Source organism: Rhineura floridana, chromosome 9 (genome assembly GCF_030035675.1).
Source record: "Rhineura floridana isolate rRhiFlo1 chromosome 9, rRhiFlo1.hap2, whole genome shotgun sequence".
NCBI lineage: Eukaryota > Metazoa > Chordata > Lepidosauria > Squamata > Rhineuridae > Rhineura > Rhineura floridana.
Genome location: NC_084488.1, coordinates 7,131,785 through 7,153,963, shown reverse-complemented (window position 1 = coordinate 7,153,963; position 22,179 = coordinate 7,131,785). Strand labels below are relative to the sequence as shown.

Here is a 22,179-nt window from a genome sequence, read left to right as displayed (position 1 = left end):
ACATAACCAGATGGCCAATTATATAATCAATGTCAAATTGATTATATAATTGGCAACAGAAGATGGAGAAGTTCCATACTTTCTGCAAAAACAAGACCAGGAGCAGACTGCGGTACAGATCATGAACTGGTCGTATCGAAAATCAGAGTAAAGCTAAAGAAGAACAACAAAGCAATCATAATGCCAAAATACAATTTAAATAACGTCCCAGAAGAATATAAAGATCAAATAAGGAACAGATTTGAGGCTTTAAACTTAGTTGACAGAGAGCCAGAAGAACTATGGAGTGAAGTCAGAGCCATTATCAGGGAAGAATGCAAAAAGACAATACCTCTAGTTAAAAAGAAAGACCTCAGTGGATGACTGACAAAACTCTTAAAATGGTTAAAGAGAGAAGGAAAGCAAAAGCAAAAGGAGTTAGAAACACGGTCAGAACCCTAAATGCAACAATACAGCGACTAGTATGTAGGGACAAAGAGAACTATTACAATAGTTATTGTATAGAAATAGAAGAGGACAACAAAAAGGGAAGAACAAGAGCCTTATTCCAAAAGATTAGAAAAATGAAAGGGAAATTTAAACCATGAGTAGGGATGTTGAATAATCAACAGGGGAACACACTGACTGACCGAGATGAAATAAAAGGAAGATGGAAGCAATACACTGAAGAACTCTCTAAAAGAGATGCCAGGATGACAGATTCATTCACGGAGGAACCATATGATGAAGAACCAGAAATTTTAGAATGTGAGGTCAAAGCTGCTCTTAAAATACTTGGAAGAAACAAATCACCAGGCATAGATAGCATACCAATAGAGTTGCTACAAGCTACTGAGACTGAATCAGTCCAAATTTTGACAAAAATCTGTCAAGAAATATGGAAAACTAAACAATGGCCCACAGACTGGAAGCGTTCAATATATAACCCAATTCCAAAGAAAGGGGATTCCAGGGAATGCAGTAATTATCGAACTATTTCCTTAATATCCCATGCAAGTAAAGTAACGCTCAGGATTCTACAATAAAGGCTCTTACCATATATGGAGCAAGAAATGCCAGACGTCCAAGCTGGATTTAGAAAGGGAAGAGGCACCAGAGTTCATATTGTAAACATACGTTGGATAATGGAACGGACCAAGGAATTTCAGAAGAAAATCACCCTGTGCTTTATAGATTACAGCAAAGCCTTTGACTGTATAGATCATGAAAAACTATGGAATGCTTTTAAAGAAATGGGGGTGCCACAGCATCTGATTGTCCTGATGCACAACCTATCCTCTGGACAAGAGGCTACTGTAAGGACAGAATATGGAGAAACTGATTGGTGTGAGACAGGGGTGTATTTTATCACTCTATTTGTTTAATCTGTACTCACATCATACCATACGGAAAGCAGGATTGGACCAAGAGGAAGGAGGTGTGAAAATTGGAGGGAGAAATATCAATAATTTAAGATATGCAGACGACACCATACTCTTAGCAGAAACCAGTAATTATTTGAAAAGAATGCTGATGAAAGTTAAAGAGGAAAGCACAAAAGCAGGACTACAGCTGAACGGCAAAAAGACTAAAGTAATGACAAGAGAAGATTTATGTAACTTTAAAGTTGACAATGAGGACATTGAACTTGTCAAGGATTATCAATACCTCGGCACAGTCATTAACTAAAATGGAGACAATAGTCAAGAAATCAGATGAAGGCTAGAACTGGGGAGGGCAGCTATGAGACAACTAGAAAAGGTCCTCAAATGCAAAGATGTATCACTGAACACCAAAGTCAGGATCATTCAGGCCATGGTATTCCCAATCTCTATGTATGGATGTGAAAGTTGGACAGTGAAAAAGGCGGATAAGAGAAAAATCAACTCATTATAGATGTGGTGCTGGAGGAGAGCTTTGCGCATACCATGGACTGCGAAAAAGACCAATAATTGGGTGTTAGAACAAATTAAACCAGAACTGTCACTAGAAGCTAAAATGATGAAACTGAGGTTATCATACTTTGGACACATCATGAGAAGACATGATTCACTAGAAAAGACAATAATGCTGTGAAAAACAGAAGGGAGTAGAAAAAGAGGAAGGCCAAACAAGAGCTGGATTGATTCCATAAAGGAAGCCACAGACCTGAACTGACAAGATCTGAACAGGGTGGTTCATGACAGATGCTCTTGGAGGTCACTGATTCATAGGGTTGCCCATAAGTCGTGATCGACTTGAAGGCACATAACAACAACAACAAAACATTAATTAAAAATTAACTTTGTTAAAACATTACATTAGGTAGCAGAGACCCCTTACATGGCCCCGAGTAGCTGTTTGGATCCAAACCTATACATGATGGCATGATATGAACTTGCCCTTTGTCATTCTGAACCTCTCTTTCTGTCTTTTACCCTTACCTTCTCTCCCTGCCCATGCTAGATATTTTTGAGAATCAGCCATTGATATCACAGAGATTGGTAGCATTCATACATCATGCTAAGCGTAGTTAATGATTTACCATTAATGCACAAATTGCTCCTGTTTCGCTCCTTTAGCCAACAAGAGGAACAAACGATGATGTGATATGTGAACCAGAGTTTGTGGTTGGTTTCTCTTCAAACGAAGATGTTAAACCAAGGTTTGTTCATGGCTTACCAATTATGGTCAAAACAAACCACAATCCTTGGGCTGGATGTAACACTGTGCCAGGGATTATGGTTTGTTGCTTCCTCTGCCTAGAGTGGAAAATGGTAAATCACTAACTGTGGCCTTACCATGATGTGCAAATGGACCAATTATGTATTTTCTGGTTTTGCCCTATAAATAGAAAAGTTCAATCGTATTCTTCCATCTGCGCATACTGAAAATCCAAATATTCTCTCTTTCTCCCCCCCTCCCCAACTTTTAGAAACAACAACCACCAGATTTTTTCAGTGGGCTCTTTCTGGGTTCTTCCAGTATTACAGACATTCGCTGAATACCCCCAAATGACATTTTGTTTTTCTTTTTAGATTCCTCCGGCTCCTGCTCCTTTATGAACTCCTAATGTACATAATGCTAGTGACATAGTCCCCATCGTGGAATTCTTCTGGAGCCTGGAGCCGGAATGTAGGGTTTAGGTAAGTCCAGTTTAAAGAGAGGTGCAGTATTGTGTGGTGTGGTTAAACATTTAGAGTCCTATTAAAATACAAAACTTAGAGACTTTTTAAAAGAGTCCACCCAATATTCTATAGGAATATTATAGTGAGTTTGTTTTTCCCAAGTGCAATGCATGTTGGGATATCTCACTAGGAAGGAGCTAGAGGAATTTCTCTTTTAGAAAAAAATACTGTTGGTGAGAGTTTCATTCAGCAAAATTAAATTAAATACAGTGCCTTGCAAAAGTAATCAGACCACTGAACAATGCTCTCATATTACTAAATTACAAATACTGAAACTCAAAATCAATTATTGTAAGGTAACATCAGTTTTATATTGGGAAACATTTGTAAGTAAAATAAAAAACTGAAACACATTGCTTGCATAAGTATTCAACCCCTGTGCTATGAAAGCTCCCAGTTTACACAGATGAAAGAAATTGCCCTGTTGAGGACACAGTTACCTTACCATTGGCCTCCATCTGTGGACCATTAAAGTTGCTGTCACATTGTCAGGGTAAAAATCCCACTGTTGAAGGATCATTGGTCGGACTGTCGATCTGAAGGAAAATGAAGACCACAGAAGTGAGAGTTAATGTAATACAAATGCATAGATTAGGAAAAGGGTACAAAATAATATCCAAGTGTTTGGATATCTCAGTGAGCACAGTTGGATCAATACTCAGAAAGTGGAAGCTGTATCACTCCACCCAGGCACTGCCAAGAAAAGGCCGTCCCTGAAACAAGAAGGACACTTGTGAGAGAAGCCACAGAGAGGCCAACAATCACTTTGAAGGAGCTACAGAGTTCAGTGGCTGGGAGTGGAGTAACGGTGCACCAGTCAACCATATCAAGAGTTCTGCATAACACTGGCCTGTATGGGAGGGTGGCAAGAAAGAAGCAGTTACTCAAAAAGTACCATCTGAAAGCATGTCTGGAGTTTTGTTAGAAAGTATGAGAATGCCCCAGCTGCAATGTAGGAAAAGGTTTTGTAGTCAGATGAGACCAAGATAGAGCTTTTTGGGAAAACACAAAGCGTTATGTGTGGCACAAACCTAACACTGCCCATGCCTCAAGACGCACCATCCCTACAGTGAAGTATGTTGGTGGCAGCATCATGCTGTGGGGATGCTTCTCATCAGTAGGGATGGGACATCTTGTTAAAATTGATGGAAGAATGGATGGAACAAAATACAGGGAAATACTGCAAGAGAACCTGCTTCAGTCCACTAAAAAACTGAAGCTTGGGAGGAAATTCAGTTTTCAGCCGGACAATGATCTGAATCACAAGGCCAAAGGAATGTTGGAGTGGCTCAAGAACAAAAAGGTGAATGTCCTACAGTGGCCCAGTCAAAGTCCTGATCTCAATCCCATTGAGAATGTCACGCTCTTTGAAAATTGCAGTCCCCAAGCGACGTCCAACCAACCTGAACGACCTGGAGCGAATCTGCCAAGAATGGGCCAAAATCTCTCCGACACTGTGTGCAGAGCTGGTACATATCTACCCCAAAAGACTTAAAGCTGTTGTTGCAGTGAAAGGTGGCTCTTCCAAATATTAATGTGTGAGGGTTGAATACTTAATGCAAGCAACATATTTCAGTTTTTATGTTTCTTACAAACATTTCCCAACATAAAACCAATGTCACCTTAAAATAATTGATTTTGAGTTTCAGTGTTTCAAAATAAAATATGATACAGAATGAAATTACAATGTTCCATTTGTAATTCAGTAATATGAGAACATTGGTCGGGTGTGATTACTTTTGCAAGGCAGTTGTACATACAGGCAAAATATGCCTTTGTATGCAGAAAGGCACAGTTAAAAATATATGAAACTGGAAGACATTGGATAATTTGCTATCTGTACATAATGTATGAAAGAACATTACTCACTGGGCTGCTTTTTGTCACTTTTGTATTTTCCAGTTCAAAAGCAAAAATTCCATTTCTTTGATAACTTAAGCTGAGGGTGGATAATGTCTGGCTCAAATAGTGCCTTCACAAGGGTGAGGAGATTTACATTTTTACAAATTACAGTGGATCCATCCTTCATATGGAAATGCTATTTCATACAACCAATGTCTCCATGTGATCCCTGTATGACTGGAAGCCTACGAGCAATCCTGTATGGATCCCAGTGAGTTTCTGTAGCTTGGCCTAAAGGTGATAAATGACAGTTGAAGTTACCACAGTAGTGCAAATTTGTCGCCCTAATAATACTGTGGACAGAAAGAACTTTCGTTTCCTTCTGCATGTCATTCCAAGTTCACATTTTATTTATTTATTTATTGCACTTGTATACCACCCCATAGCCGAAGCTCTCTGGGCGGTTTACAGCAATCAAAAACATTAAAACAAATAAACAATTTAAAACACATATTTTAAAAACAATTTAAAACACAATTTTAAAATTTAAAACAATATAAAAATTTAAAACACATGCTAAAATGCCTGGAAGAAGTGGAAAGTCTTGACCTGGCACCGAAAAGATAACAGTGTTGGCACCAGGCGCACCTCGTCAGGAAGATCATTCCATAATTTGGGCGCCACCACTGAGAAGGCCCTCTCCCTTGTTGCCACCCTCCGAGCTTCCCTTGGAGGAGGCACCCGGAGGAGGGCCTTTCATCTTGACCGTAGTGTACGGGTGGGTTCATATAGGGAGAGGCGTTTCATCAGGTATTGTGGTCCCAAGCCATGTAAGGCTTTATAGGTCAAAACCAGCACCTTGAATTGAGCTCGGAAACATACAGGCAGCCAATGCAAGTTGGCCAGAATCGGTTTTATATGTTCAGACTGTCTGGTCCCTGTTACCAATCTGGCCGCTGCATTTTGCACAAGCTGCAGTTTCCGAACCGTCTTCAAAGGCAGCCCCACGTAGAATGCATTGCAGTAATCTAATTTGGAGGTTAGCAGAGCATGGACAACTGAAGCCAGGTTATCCCTGTCCAGATAGGGGCGTAGTTGGGCCACCAACCGAAGTTGGTAGAAGGCAGTCTGTGCCACCGAGGCTACCTGAGCCTCAAGTGACAGAAATGGTTCTAGGAGAACCCCCAAGCTACGAACCTGCTCCTTCAGGGGGAGTGCAACCCCATCCAGGACAGGTTGGACATCCACCATCCGGTCAGAAGAACCACCCACTAGCAGCATCAGTCTTGTCTGGATTGAGCCTCAGTTTATTAGCCCTCATCCAGTCCATTGTCGCAGCCAGGCACCGGTTCAGCACATTGACAGCCTCACCTGAAGAAGATGAAAAGGAGAAATAGAGCTGCGTGTCATCAGCATACTGATGGCAATGCACTCCAAAGCTCCAGATGACCGCACCCAACGGTTTCATGTAGATGTTGAACAGCATGGGGGACAGAACTGACTCCTGCGGAACCCCATACTGGAGAGTCCAGGGTGCTGAGTAATGTTCCCCAAGCACCACCTTCTGGAGGCGACCTGCCAAGTAGGAGTGGAACCACCGCAATGCAGTACCTCCCACTCCCTACTCCCCAGAGAATACCATGGTCGATGGTATCGAAAGCTGCTGAGAGATCCAGGAGAATCAACAGAGTCACACTCCCCCTGTCTCTCTCCCGACAAAGGTCATCATACAGGGCGACCAAGGCTGTTTCCGTGTCAAAACCAGCCCTGAAACCCGACTGAAATGGATCCAGATAATCGGTCTCATGCAAGAGTGTCTGGTAGTAGGAAAGCTCTTGATGCTCGTTCAATAATGTATGCCATAACACTGCACCTTGTGTACATTAGAAACTATGACAAGCCCCTTCACTAACTGAGGCTTCCAGCTAGCTGAAGTGACAAAGAGCCTTCGTATTGCTAATTCTCAATATTAAAGTCATAAAATTAGTTTTAAAATAATTAAAGAATATATGAAAAATGAAATCATTGAGTGATATTCAATGTTAGTCATACATAGAGTAGACACATTGGGCTGCATCCAAAGCTGCAACTTCACTAGTTCAACGGAGCTTCCTCTTCTTCTCTAGCCCCCAAAATCAGCTTGGGAAAGTTGGGAGACACACACACCCCCAAGCAGATTTGGGGGCATGTGGGGAAGGGGAGAGGAAACAGAAGTCACAATGCACCAGCAGAACGATACTCTTAAAGAATTGGGTACAGGCCATAGGAGTCAAAAGGTCTAAGTCCATTCATTTCAGTCTGTTTTTTCTGAGTATGATGTAGCTGGATATCGCCCATTATATCTGCCTTCTAGATTCTGATCGTTTAGGAAGCATTTGTGCTTTTTTCGGTGTTTGTCACATCAATGAAGGCATGGAAATCGCCAAGGAGTGCCTTCCAACCAAACACGAAACACACTCCTATTAAAATTATGGCTCCTAAAAGGAATCCTAAAGATCTGCCCAAGACATTGTTCCTTTTAAGTCATATTAAGCCCATGTTACCACAAATCTGTTGAAATCTGGGGACAGCTGTCTGCTAGCTGGAAACTGCTGAGTTACTCCTGGCTGGTCCCTCTAGGAAGCCAAACTCTCTTGTTAGGTAGAAGGTGGGCAGATGGTACAACACCTTTGCTGTTTACCTGGGAAGATGGTCTAGGCTTCTTTCCCCTCTCCTGCTTGGGTGTGGCAATGTGTCTGTGTGCTGGCAATCCAGACCCTGACAGGTCTTTCCTCCCTATCCTCCTGCTGGCTCTTCTCCTCTCCTTAAGCCTCTCCTTGCAACTTAGTGCCCATTCCAAATTTCTTTCTTAGGATGCCTCTTTTTCCTCTTTCTTACAGCTTCCCAGGCTCTTTGGACTCTTCTCTTCTCTTGAGACTTATTTTCCCAGAGAGAACAACCTGGTACTTCCATATAAACAATTTCACAGGACATTCACAGTTCTACTTTCACAGTTGCGATAGCTGTAAAAACGATGTGACATTCCAACAGTTTTACCAGTGGCTCTTGGGGGGGGGTGTTATATGTACAATATAATTATCAGTTTATATTATCTATATGTAACTGATAATATATATCATTTTATATTATCTATATGTAACAGTGTTTGCTCTCAAATTTGGTTTTGTGAAAAATAAGTTGAACTAAAGAACATTAATTGAATGGCACACAAATATTTCAGTATAGTTTTAATCAACAGACAAAACTGTTCTGAATTCTGGAGTTTCTTGGAAGACTGTCAGGGACTCTTCAGAAAAAACATTTTTGAAAGGTCATTGTTGGCAGTTACTGATAATTCCCTGGAATGCACAGCCACTAAGGGCTGTTAAATATGTTCTAGATAGTGCTCTTCTGATCACACAGGTCAATGATGAAATCTAATAGGTCTGCCCAGCGCTCTACATGAAATGAGTGTGCTCTTGAAAGATAATTGTAAAACTTCTGCAACACACAGGAGTTCCATAGCAAGTAAGCAACAGGGATGCTCAGCAGAGATTGAGAAAAGAGTTCTTGGAAGCAAAAACTTTGAAACCACTGATTTTATATTATACGTTTTGTTTTGATTAATGATTTTTGTTTCATCTTCCACACTGACATGTTAAGAATATGCAGTAATTAATGCAATAATAAAGTCTATTGCCTTTGTTTAAGAGAAACATTATTTACAAAATTAAACCTCCTTGGCATATGAACTCTTTCTTTCTCTCCCCCTCCCTCTTCCCCCATCCCAGGTAGCTGATCGTTTGTTTTCATCTTTTGGTCAAGATATCTTGGATGCTCTTTATTGGACAGCTACCGAACCAAAGGAGAGAAAAAGGGCACACATAGGTGTAATTCCCCATTTTTTCATGGCAGTGCTGTATGTCTGTATCCTTCTGTGTCGGAATTACAATTACAGCAGAATTTTTGTTTCTATTCTTACCAAATAGTATTTCTTAAAAATAAATCTAAGGATTATTATCTACAAACCTGTTTGGTGTTTGTGATTCTGTGTCAGAATCTTCCTTCTGATTAATAGAAGAACTAAAAATGGGTTTTCTTTTAAAGTAAATTGAAAAGATTTTGTTTGGCAAAATGTTAACTAAGGATTTTAACCCTAGTTAAATGCCCTTTGTGGCATTTACAGTTTAGCAGAAACTTCCAAATCCAGCCATACAAACTGGACTTCACAAATTATAGGCCCATAAAAGAATGTTACTTGGCCCACATATCCTTGTGCATATATATTAGCCATTTCTGGCCTTAGGAAAAGGAAAAGCCAACTTTTGTAAAGCTTAAATGCCTTATTATCTGGAGGCAGTTCTCACCACAGGTATTGCTGCCCTGATTCATATGACATGCTTAGCCAAACCTTGGCTTAGTGAGATGGTGCAAAACGCAAGATGCTATCAGCTCCCAGAGCAGAGCTCACAGCTGCTTCACTCCTCCCTGGTACTTTGTGTAGTGTTTGGCTTAGTGTCTTGTCCAAACCAGGACCCATGGTTTAAGGCAGCCTTTCCCAACCGGTGTGCCTCCAGATGTTGTTGGACCACAACTCCCATTTTTCCTGACCATTGGCTATGCTGGCTGAGGCTGATGGGAGTTGTGGTCCAACAACATCTGGAGGCACACTGGTTGGGAAAGGCTGGTTTATGGTATCTCCTCACTAATCACAAGCTGTAGCCAAGAATAAACTTTATGCTGCCTTGATCATGTATGCTCTCTTGGAATGCTTAGAATTATGCAATGGACTCTAGTAATGTAGCTGCATGTTTAAACTGTTAAGAAACTCCATAATGATATTTGAAAGTCTGTTTTGATTATTTTTGGGGAGGAAATATTTTAATTATATATTGTAATCATACATTGCAAGGTATTATTTTCTTCTAATAGCATTTTCCTTAACATATGTGACTGAAGTCTTGCATGCTATCCTTATAATGGTTCAAGCAACAACGCTCAATGTAGCCTTCAATTCCCACAATAAGTCACTTCTTACTATCATGATGTCTAACAATGTAAGTGTTGGATGGATATTATATTTGTCTCGCAGGGTTTAGGAAACTCACTGTTTATAATTATAATGTGACAATATTAGCTTTATGTTATCAAACAGAATTGATTTTATTTTGAAGAAAAATGTGTAAAATTGATCTTTCTTTTTAAAAAACCCTGAAGTATGGGAATGTTTCTTTAAATTTCAGTTTGTTGAAATAAAAGGAAGCGTTTTCAAGAAGTTTGAAAAGAACAATCTATTTCAGATGTCAAACAGTGGTATGTATTTTTATGTTGGCTGCTAATTCAGCATATATGCTTCTAGTGCATGGTGTGTAATGTAGTCTTGGAGCATGTGTGAAATCTGTGGGTGGATTTGATAGAAATAGAAGGTGGTTGGTAGTATTTCATAAAAATCAACATGATCAGAATTTGTGGTGTTCCTCTTCAGTATGGCACAGGGCTTGTTCCAACCATCCCCATCCATATCCCCTTTGTTGGTTATTATGCCAGTTATCTCGAAAGTATTGATAGAAATGCATCAAGCTGGGAAAGGGATTTCTCTTTTGAACAGCGGTACCAAAAATGAAACCATAGATTAATGTTGAAGTTGTGTACAATTTATGCTTACAGACTGAGGTTTTACTATTCAATATTGGGCTACTAAAGAGAGGTTGGATACATATTAAATTGGTTGCACGCAAGTCCCATTGCGATGAAATCTAAGCTTCAGGGGACCCCATTAATTTCAAGCTTCACTTCTGATCCTCTATACAAAACATAGTACTGTTAAAAAAAATACCAAAAATCTTTTGTCACTGACTTTTTTCAAATGCTTGTGATGGCCTAGAAGTTCATTCCTGCTTTCTTAAAGTAAAGGCTGTGGCTTTATTTTCCCTATGAGTCCGGCCATCACAGCGGGTGTTAGCTCCACCTATCGTGCGAAGGCAAGAATGTCTTTGAAGTCAAGACTAGGGGCGTCAGGCCCCTCCCACTCTCCAGTTCATTCTTGCCTTCGTACGAACAAGATTGGAATTATAGCGTAGCATTTAGCTAAGTCTCTCGTATTTGTTTGTGTATTTGTCTTCAAATCCTTCCTTTTTCTGTTTTGTGTTTAGCTTACTGAGGGTCCCCACAGAGACCGCGGCTGCGGCTCTCTTCGTTCTTTTCCCAATCCTGAGCTATTCATTTCAATTTATTTTCCTTCCTTGACTGGGGGCTCCCTCTGAGACCGCGGCTGCGGTTCTCTTTGTTTTTGGCCGTTTTTGAGCTCCCCCCCCCGGCTCTGTTGCATCCATTGTCTGGGGGCTCCCTCAGAGACCGCGGCTGCGGTTCTCTTTGTTTTTGGCCGCTTTTGAGCTCCCCTCCCCCCCTGGCTCTGTTGCATCCATCGGGAGCTAGCGGAGATATTTTTCCCTGTGTCGGGCTGCCTTAAGCAGCGCTCTAAGGAGCTCTTGGAGAGACCGCGGCTGTGGTTCTCTCCCAGGCGGGAGCTTGCGGCTGCGGCTCCCTGCCCTTTCTTTCCGTCACCCAACTTTAGCCGGCTGGGGTACTGCCTCTCCGGAGCCTGTGGACTCGGCTCTCTCTCTCCTGTTCTCTCCGTAGCTTTAATTTTCGACGCGGAGAGGTCTGCACTCGGCGGCGACGGAGGCTTGTCTCCTGCTGCCTCTTACGACGCAGCTTTTTCTCGGCACTCTCTGTCTTGGGGTTTTTTAGAGCCGCGAGTGCGGCTGTCGGCCCCGCGGCTCCTCCTGCGAGACTGTGCTGGGCAGCCCTTCCCCCAGTTCGTTACCAGGCGGCCGCCATTGCTCTTCCTCCCTCCGCCATTTTTGGATCATTTTTTCCCGCTCTTTTTTCCGGGCGCTATTTTTTGAATTCAAATTTCCCGCCTTTTTTGTTACCCTTCATTAACCATCGGATACCTTCCCTGCAGGCTATCTATCCGTGTGTGTGTTGTATACGTGCTGCAGACAGACTTTCACTGGGCTGATTTCCACACAAATTTACTGTGGCTGTAATCCTAGTGCCTGGATTATATTATCACGGCTGGAGCTCCAATCCTACTGGCTGGATCGTATTATCAAGGCTGGAGCTTTAATACTAGTGGCTGGATTGTATCATCAGGCTGGAGCTTTAATCTTAGTGGCGGACTTATACTAAATCTGATTTATATTGGTATATCCTGCCCCCTCTGGGGCCGTGTACCACGCCTGAAACCCAGCCTACAGCACTAATCTGAGTGTGCCGACTCTAAATACAGCCTATATCATATTACGTTGATACCTCAGTGCATTCTGCCCCCTGTGTGGCAGTGCATTTCGCCATCTGCCAGTGTATTCTACCCCCTCCGTGGTCGTACGCTGTGCCAGTTCGGGTCTTTACATCCTGCCCCCTCCGTGGCAGTGTACTGCACCCAAGTTCAGATAAGATGGCAGAACAGCCAGGCATGTCGCAATTAACCCATATGGTGCCAGATCAGCCAGGCATGCCACAAACAGCCAAGCCACAACATCCTAACATGACTAAGACCAGACATGCCAAGGCACTGGCTAAGACAAAACATCTTTCCAGCCATAGCAAACCAAAGCGCCCACGTTATGTTTCTGTGCCAACCACAGCACAAGCACACATAAGCGATATTCTCCATTCTCCTGCTGCTTCCTCTGCCGAGGAAGAGTTTGTTGGCTTCCCCGCTCAGTGTTCGCCTAACGAACCTCCCTCCGTTTTACCGCTCCAAACATCTGTTCCAATAGCCCCTCAGGCACATACATCTGCCACATCCGGACTGCAGCTGTCTCCTGATTTCCTCTCCCAACTTCAAGCCATGCTGGCATTTTTCACCCAAATGCAGTCACTACCACAAGTTCCTGCTATACCTCAACTCAACATGGACCAATGTGCGTCTCATGAAGCTCATCCTTCCTGTTCACCAGATCCCTTTGACGTAGCCAGAGGCAGATGTACGGACGAAGCCTCATATGCGGAGGAGTCAACTTTCACTGACCATGTTGAAGGAGACGACTGGAGCGACTATTCAGATCATGAGGAGGATACATCGTATCGTTTGTTTAATACCTCAGACTATCAACCGCTAGCATGTAGAGTAGTTAATACCCTTGGTCTCCAGTCTGCACCTTCAACTTCGTCCGCCCCAGCTATCAAAGGGGCCAAGGTCCTCAAATCACCTGCACCTACTGAACACTACATCCCGGTGCCGGACCCAATTGCCAAATTAGCCTCTGAAGAATGGGCTCATCCACTCCAAGCTCGACGCTTCAAGAACCTGGCTGACAGACTTTACGCCCTAGCTCCAGACTTTGCCACCAAGTTAGACGTCCCTAGCATAGATGAACCAATCGCTCGCCTCGTTTCACGATCTCTTTTGCCCAGGGAAGGGGAATCCCACCTAAAGGACACTGCTGAGCGACGAATAGACTTCGCCCTCCGCAAGAATCACGAGGCCACTGCCCTATCCATGCGTGCCTCCTCTTCAGCCTCCATTTTCTCCAGAGCATCTATGATGTGGCTGGATGACCTTCTAGAGGACACTAACCCTGATCCTGTCGCCCTCAGAAGAGCACTATTAAAATTGCGTAAGACAGCAGCTTTTGTGGCCGATGCCGCTCTGGATGCCACTCAGTTAGGGGCACGAGCCATGGCGGCTCAAATAGTCGCTCGACGCACCCTCTGGCTTCGCCACTGGCAAGCTGATTCAGCGGCCAGATTGAACCTGTCCAGGGCTCCTTACTCCGGATCTCTACTCTTCGGCGAGGAAGCTCTAAAGGCAGTGCTGGTTGATCCAAAAGACGCCCACAGACCGGTTCTGGCCACAGTCAAGAACATCGACCACAGGCCTCTCAGGCGATTTCCCTCCTTCCGTTCTAACCAGCCCTTTCGAGGAACGCGGGCAGGAGGACGAGGCCGCGACTTCAGATCTTATGACCCCAACGCATTCAGGGGCTCCTGGAACCGACACTCCCAGGGCAGAGGTCAGTACCAAGGGCGCAGGGGCAACTCATCGTCCTCATATAAGGGAGGCCCTCGCCTACGCAAGTAGTACTAACGCCCTCCCCATAGGTGGCAGATTACTTAATTTTGGAGATCGATGGCTGCGCCTTACTACGGTCTCCTGGATCAGGGACCTTTTCAGTTATGGCTATGCCATAGAGTTCTGGGCAACCCCATCAGACAGATTCCAACCGTCTCCTTGCCCAAGGGCACTAGCCAGGCACAACATCATGCAGACAGCTATACACCACCTCTTGGACATAGCGGCGATAGAGCCAGTCCCCACAACTGAGAGGTTGGAAGGGGTGTACTCCCTCCTATTTGCTGTGCCAAAACGAGATTTATCATGGAGGGCGGTATTGGACCTCAAGTTTGTCAACCATTTTGTAACATATTGCAGGTTCAAAATGGAATCACTCCATTCCATTACGTAGAGTCTGCATGAAGGAGACTTCCTGGCTTCTATCGACCTTAAGGAAGCGTATCTCCATGTGCCCATTTGTATAGCCCACAGAAAGCTTCTTCGGTTTGCTTTTGGCCACCAGCACTTTCAATATAGAGCGATGCCATTCGGCCTCTCCTCTGCTCCAAGAGTGTTTACCAAGGTGCTACTCATCCTAGTGGCTTACCTCCGTACCCAAGGGGTTCATATCTACCCATATCTGGATGATCTGCTAATATGGGCCAAGTCTGAGGAGCTGGCCCATCATCACTTAATGATCACCCTCAATGTTTTGCAGACCTACGGCTGGCTTGTCAACTTCGACAAAAGCCATCTCCAACCAACCCAACGCCTACTACATCTAGGGGCAATGTTGGACACCCTGCAGGCAATGGTCTTCTTGGCTCCAGATCGCATCACTGCCATCACAAGCATCGCAAGGTCCCTGATGCAACAAACATCCGCAGACGTCATGCTTCTCGCCAGAGCGCTCGGGATGTTCATTTCTACAATCCACATTGTGCCATGGGCTCGTGCCCACACTCGGTTCCTTCAATGGATTCTGTTGCCTTTTCAAAAAGACATTGCCAACTCCAACCATCGAAAAGTTCGTTTGAGCCCCGCACTGCGCCTCTCCTTCCGCTGGTGGACCAAGGTTCATCACCTCTCCAAGGGCACATCGTTCAGAGAACCCCGCAGAACCGTGGTAACTACAGATGCCAGCCTCATAGGTTGGGGAGCCCACTGCAACTCCCAATACGTTCAGGGGGTTTGGTCCACCGCAGAGCAATCTCAAAGCATCAACTGGCTGGAACTAAAGGCTGTCCATTTAGCTCTACGTCATTTTCAGTCTCTGTTCCCTTTGGACCATATGCTCATTCGAACAGACAACACGTGTGTAAAATCACATTTGAACAGACAGGGGGGCACCAGGTCTCGTCCTCTGCAGGACTTAGCCTCCCTCATCTTTGTCTGGGCAGAACAACATCTACAATCCCTGAAAGCAGAACATCTCAGAGGGATTTGGAATGTGACAGCAGACTGGCTCAGCAGACAACAGGTCTTTCCGGGAGAATGGAAACTTCATCCAGCCATTTTCCATCGTCTCCAGTGTCGGTTCGGCGTCCTCTCAGTCGACCTGTTTGCTTCCAGTCGCAATTGCCAGCTTCCCAGGTACTTTGCCCGATACCTGGACTCAACAGCAGAAGCAGTGGATGCTCTGATAACACCGTGGCCAGACGGTCTATTGTACGCCTTTCCTCCCATACCATTGTTAGCCAAAACCTTGAGGAAGGCCCGATCCGAGAGGGCACAGCTGGTTCTAATAGCACCATTTTGGCCACGCCGACCATGGTTCTCAGATCTTCTGGCAATGTCAATGATGGATCCTTGGACATTTCCAGTCAGGCCAGACCTCCTATCCCAGGGTCCAGTAATGCACCAGGACCCTACTTGGCTCAATCTAACAGCGTGGCGTTTGAACGGGGACATTTGAGGTCAGCTGGACTGTCTGACGCTGTGATTGATATTATGTTGGCCTCGAGAAGACCATCTACCACTCGTATTTATCAACATACCTGGGTGGCTTTCTCCAAGTGGTGTCAATCTCACCACCATGATCCATCCCAGGCCACTGTGCATCAGGTGCTGCAATTTCTCCATAGCGGCTTTATGATGGGACTTCGACCCAACACTTTACGTCGACATGCGTCCACTCTGTCGTCCATTCTCTCAGTGTCCTCTCCTGGAGATCATATTTCCTCACATCCGTTCATCAAACGCTTCTTGAGGGGAGTCGCCCTACGCTCTCCGGCTGTTGTCCATCGGTTCCCCTCATGGAGTTTGCTGAAAGTTCTGCAGGCTTTGCAACGCCCTCCGTTTGAACCCATCAGGACTGTGCCCCTACGTATACTGTCCTTCAAGGTCTTGTTTCTGATCGCAATCACATCTGCCAGACGCGTTTCAGAGTTGGGCGCATTGTCTTCTGCTCGACACCTCTGCGTCTTCCATAAGGACTGTGTTGTGCTGAAGACTGATCCTTCCTTCCGTCCCAAGGTCGATTCAGTTTTTCATTGCAACCAGGACATTGTTTTGCCTTCCTTTTGCCCGAATCCTACCCATCCTCTCGAAAAGGCTTGGCATTCGTTAGATGTCCGGAGGGCTCTCAAGACCTACCTGTCTAGGACCCAAGAGATTTGACGAACGGAGTCTCTGTTTGTATCCTTTCATCCAGGGTCTATGGGGCATAAAGTATCCAATTCTACCTTATCCCGTTGGTTAAGGGCATGCATTACTTTAGCATATGAGTCCCTGAAGCTGTCAGTCCCAGCTAGTATTACGGCTCATTCTACCAGGTCAGCTGCCACTTCGGCTGCTTTTGCCACTAATGCTCCTGTTGCCGATATTTGTAGGGCTGCAGTCTGGTCTACCCCACACTCGTTTATAAGGCATTATAAAATTGATCGTTATGCCTCTGCTGACGCATCTTTCGGCAGATGAGTGTTGCAACAGGTTCTTAATGAGGATTAACACGTGGGTGGTCCCTCCCTGTATGGGCTGCTGTGGTACATCCCGCTGTGATGGCCGGACTCATAGGGAAAATGGACCATTGGTCTCACCTGAAGGGTGATTTTCCTATGAGTACGGACATCACGACCCTCCCAGTTGGAGGATGACTATATATTTTCTAATGTATTATATGTTACGGTTACGCTATTATATTTAAATTTAAGAGTGAAGTCAAGACTTCTAGTTCTGTTATACTGCTATGTTGGAGTCATGTTACTATGCATGGTACTATTGCGTTATTTTCCTGCTGCCAGGCCGGTTGGCCTTATTCTTGTATTTTTAGATATTTCTCCTTAGACTCGCTGCGAATGAACTGGAGAGTGGGAGGGGCCTGACGCCCCTAGTCTTGACTTCAAAGACATTCTTGCCTTCGCACGATAGGTGGAGCTAACACCCGCTGTGATGTCCGTACTCATAGGAAAATCACCCTTCAGGTGAGACCAATGGTCCATTCTTGTGCACACTTTCTTGTGAATAAGACCCACTGGGACTTACTTCTGAGTAAACATGCATAGGATTGTGTTGTGTGGCTATCACTGATATTTCAGTTTTTCATACATTGCAGTTAGCAGTAATTATTAAATCACACCAACTCATGATGCAGTATTGTAGATTCTACTGCTCACTTTTACTGTGTCATATGCATGCCCTTCCCCGAGGAAGTGTTCAGTTCTACATTATTCCAGATATGCATGGAACAGACGACACAACTTATTCCCCATGTTCAGATTGTTAGGTTGGATTTGATGAAATAATAGAACAGTCATGAATCCTTTCCATCTTCCATAAAGAGAGAGAAGCTTTTTTATAACTAATACTAATCCACTACTAAATTAACCCTCCCTGTAATAACTCTTCTGTCGAACTGTTGAAACAAATTGGTACTTCTGTAGAATTAAGAATTACTATTTCTTTTTTAGATATCAAAGAGAGGTTCACCAACTATGTGCTGTTATTGATAGTTTGTCTAAGAAACATGGAACAGTTTTCATGGAATCCAGGTAAAGTCTTTATATAAATATAAAATAGCTACGGAATAAAAAAAATGTAAACATGGTAGTTGTATTGACTAGCAGCATACACATAATTTTGGCTGCGGCTATTTTAATACAGAAGTGGTTGACTTTATTTTGTATGCTATCTTTGCATTGTCACTGGACTTTATTATCAGTTTTCCATAGTGTGTGTTTTGAATTATACTTGAATTTTGATGTAGTACAGTAATAGTTTATTCAAGTGCTTTAATTCAGGAAGCATGTTGCATAATGAATCCTGTATTATGTGACTCATTAATAAATTAAGCACTGTTGTAATTTGAATTGCAGAACCTGGCAGTGCCAACTATTGTAGCTATGACATCTGTGCAAAGACTCTCAAAGAATAGGCCTGGTTAGCACATATTGCTAAGCCAAACTATGGTTTACCATAAACGGGCAAGTATACTGATGCACTGAGAAAAAACTGTGGCCACTTCACTCCTTCCTCATCCCTGCTGCTACCACCCTACTGGGAATTAACCCATAGTTTGGGTTAGCGTTGCATCAAATCTGGGCTCGTGATTTGTCTCATTCCAAACAAGCCATGAGTTATGTAACCAAGGTTTGTGCTTGACTTGCCACTTGTGGTCTGTTTGGGGAAACAAACCACAAGTCCAGGTCTAGACATAACTTTAAGCCAAACCATCACTTAGCTCTCAGCAGGGCAGGAGCAGAGCAAAACACTGCAATTTTCTCCCTGTGCACCAGCATGCTTGCTCATTCACAGTAAAGCATAATTTGTCATAGTGTTATGTGTGAACAAGAACATGGAGGGCTCTCTGTGGACTGAGTTTTCAATTTTCCAACAAAATAGGCGTGTCTTTTTGCCAGACACATCATTCATACCAAAAGTTAGCACTCCAGAATCAATCCTTTATGTTCTTTTGTCTAAACCCTACCACTCCTGAAGAGGAGCAGTGTTATTTGCTACATGGCTGCTGGAGCATCATTTTCTCTATAGATTGTACTAGATTTCACAGGTAGCATCACTGCCTGTCTTTCAGAAGAATGGTGGTCTACTGCCACTTTCTAGGTTGCTTTTAAAGAAAACAGCCTTAACCCAAGGGTTACGAACCTTTTTTGGACCAGAGGACACATTTCAAATTTTGAGAGAGGGCTGGGGTGCACCAGTCACAAAATGACTGCCATAGGGGCATGGCATAACACAAAACGACTGCCATTAAGGTGTGGCATAATACAAAATTAGAGAGTAGGCATGGTGAAGCTTTTCCCTTAATTGTATTTCCATACTAGAGGATTCTTGATCTGTTGAATTTCTGTCTGCAATACAGCTGTTAAAGGCACTAGAACCCTGTTTTTCCACAGTGCCAACCCTAAACCAAAGCTGAGGCTGCCATCCTGTACCTACGTAACTAAACATAAGTCCCATTAAACATAAGGAGACTTGCTTCTGAGTTGTTATGTATACCATTGTACTGCAAGTTAACTATACTGTGAATTCTTAATGAGTCTTTGGCCTTTAGCTGCTGCAAAGCAGGAGACATGCCTAAGCCTCTTTGCAAAGTTTTCCATTCCCCTTTTTGCAGAAAACAATTTATAGGCACCTTCTGATCTCAGGTAAACCCACCACAGGAAAGATGCATCCTGGTTGCTAGGAGAAAAGGGCAAACTATAGAGATTCTCAGGATTAGGGAGAAAAAAGGGCAGAAACAGGAAAAGTGCAGTAAAAGGGAGGGTAAAACATGATATCTTTAGGACCCCAGGGATTCCTATTGCCTCATGTCCAAACAACTCTTTTATCAATCACAGCTCTGACTTCACTCATTGGCTAATAACACTGACAGGCAGAAGCAGCCAGGATGGTTCACTTCACATACATCACTTAGAAAGATACGTACACATTTTGCTGCATAACATTCTTTCAAGGAGGGCTAGAGACTTAACTTTTTTACATGAAAGCTCAGATTCTGGGCTATATGCTGGGGGTTCTACTGAAGACCTTTGCAGGCACCATGGCAGCCATAGGTAATGGGTTGGCAACCTCCGTCCTAACGTCTTCCTCCACCAATTACTCCTTGGTGGTATCTTGGCACATTCTGTTAGAGGAGTGTCTGCAGCTTTTAGGAAGAGAGCTCCCCTGAAGAGAGATGCAGAGCAACAACATAAGTCTTGAGCCACACATTTACAAAACATTATTGACTCCTTTGACTTTGCTGTGGCTGCCTTTGGTCGCAAGATCTTCCAGAGAGTACTGGAAGCTTAGGTCCTATTAGGATATTTGGACAAGGGAGTATTCATGCTTTCACTAAGATATTCTAGTTTTGCTCAGTAAATTCATCAGGACTCTTATCAAGAGAAGAAACCAAAATTCTTACCTGGTGAACACCTGTTGTTCTCACCTATTCTGACTACCCTGTGTAAGTCCATGAATTTTCAAGAGACATCTCACATTTCCCTGTTTTAATAATAATATTTTTATTTTTGTTATCCGCCTCTCACCTGGAACGCGGGTCCCAAGGCAGATTACATAGATTTAAAAAGGCCTACATACATACATACATACAGAGATTTAAAATACAAAAACATACCAAAAAAACCCCATACATAAAACAAATCCATAAAATCCTTAAAACGTCAGTATAATGGCATAAAGGGTAGAAATTTAACCAAATGCTTGCATAAAAAGATGGGCCTTCAGCAGCCATCTAAAAACATAAAGAGCAGGGTCTGATCTTACCTCACAGGTTTTGTTTCTGTCCTGCATACTGATTGAACTGGTTGGTTTCTTTCCCCTCTGTTCAGATGAGGTGTTCTGGTTGCCTGTTCTTATCAACTCATTTACATTAGTTCTTATTTACAACTCATATTTAAAGTATTGTTGCTAATTGGAATTCAAGGGGAAGGTCTCTCCTCCCAAGACAGGTCTTTAACCCTTCCTTCTAATAGTGAGCAGTAGGAACTAATCCAATCATGAATGGCACTCTGTTTATGAGAACAGAAATTAATCAGGTAATAATTTCTTAATTTGTATGTACAACATTTTCCTTAAAAGAGAATGGAAAGCACACACTCTTTGGATTATGAACAGAGAGTAACTGTGTAAGGCAGGAAAAGCTCTACAATCATTACCTTGATGTTTCCTGGGCTTCTAACATGTAAACTTTTATAGCCTCAGATTTTGACTGATGAGCCAAATAGTATGTACTTTCACTTTTCTGTCCTTGCTTTTGTACCATATCAAGGTTGTACATACAACATTTGTCCTATCTTTACAGACCATCTTTGGGTACTGTTTCCAGACGTTTGTATGGTGATTGCATCAGAAATTGCAGTGGATATTGTGAAACACGCTTTTATAACAAAATTCAATGACATCACGGCAGATGTAAGTATATAGTTGGACTGCTAAACAACTAAATTTGCAATTGATTGGCATGATCTTGTCTTGGTACGGATGCAGTGCCTGTGTGCAGAGGGTTCCTGTAGTCCTTGATAAGCAACTCTTTTCTGTTCAGGGAGGTTAAAACAAAAGGATTGGGAGGAACTCCAGAAGGATGTCTCCAAACTGAGTAAATACGAATTAAAGTGGCAAATACGGTTCATTGAAAGCAAGTGTAAAGGGATGCATAAAAATCCTAACTTCATATATACATTGCCAGTATCATAATCCTATTACACAAATCTATGGTGCAACTTGGAATACTGTGTCGCTGCACCTCAAAAGAGCTGTAAAACATGCAGAAGAGGGCAGCAAAAATGATCAAGAGACTGGAATAACTACCCTATGAGGTTACAATGAATGGAGCTTTTTAGCTGAGAAAAAAAGGGAAGTGAGGAGAGATACAACAGAGGTGCATAAAATTCCATCCTAATACTTGGAATGTGTGGAGAAAGTGGATAGAGAGTTTTTTCTTGCCTCAGTACTAGAACTTGGAGTTATCCAATGAAGCAGAATGTTGGAAGATTCAGGATGGACAAAAGAAAGTACTTATTCATGCAGCACATAGCTAAACTATGGAATTTGCTCCCGGACAATGTAGTGATGGCCACCAACTTGGATAGCTTTAATAGGAGATTAGACAAATCCATGAAAGAGAAGGCTTTCAATGGCTGCTAGTCATGATGGGTTATGCAATACTGCCAGAGGCAATATGCCTTTGAA

The 22,179-nt window shown here is 43.2% G+C and overlaps 1 protein-coding gene across 13 annotated transcripts in view; it reads left to right on the top strand.

The window, feature by feature from the left end:
* The window catches only part of TAPT1 (transmembrane anterior posterior transformation 1), an 83,535-nt gene that overhangs the window by 41,161 nt on the left and 20,195 nt on the right, over nucleotides 1-22,179 (top strand). For 10 of the 13 annotated variants that reach the window (XM_061583890.1, XM_061583889.1, XM_061583892.1 and 7 more), the window contains 5 exons: nucleotides 8,759-8,894; nucleotides 9,927-10,024; nucleotides 10,211-10,280; nucleotides 12,935-13,990; nucleotides 14,750-17,449. In XM_061583890.1, the coding sequence (XP_061439874.1) occupies nucleotides 8,759-8,894; nucleotides 9,927-10,024; nucleotides 10,211-10,280; nucleotides 12,935-13,990; nucleotides 14,750-16,650 (3,261 nt within the window). In that variant the 3' untranslated portion in view covers nucleotides 16,651-17,449. Of the gene's footprint in view, nucleotides 1-3,018; nucleotides 3,105-5,048; nucleotides 5,129-8,758; nucleotides 8,895-9,926; nucleotides 10,025-10,210; nucleotides 10,281-12,934; nucleotides 13,991-14,749; nucleotides 17,450-17,939; nucleotides 18,021-21,292; nucleotides 21,403-22,179 lie in introns of those variants that run through there. The other 3 variants (XM_061583901.1, XM_061583902.1, XM_061583900.1) reach the window with 2 other exon arrangements.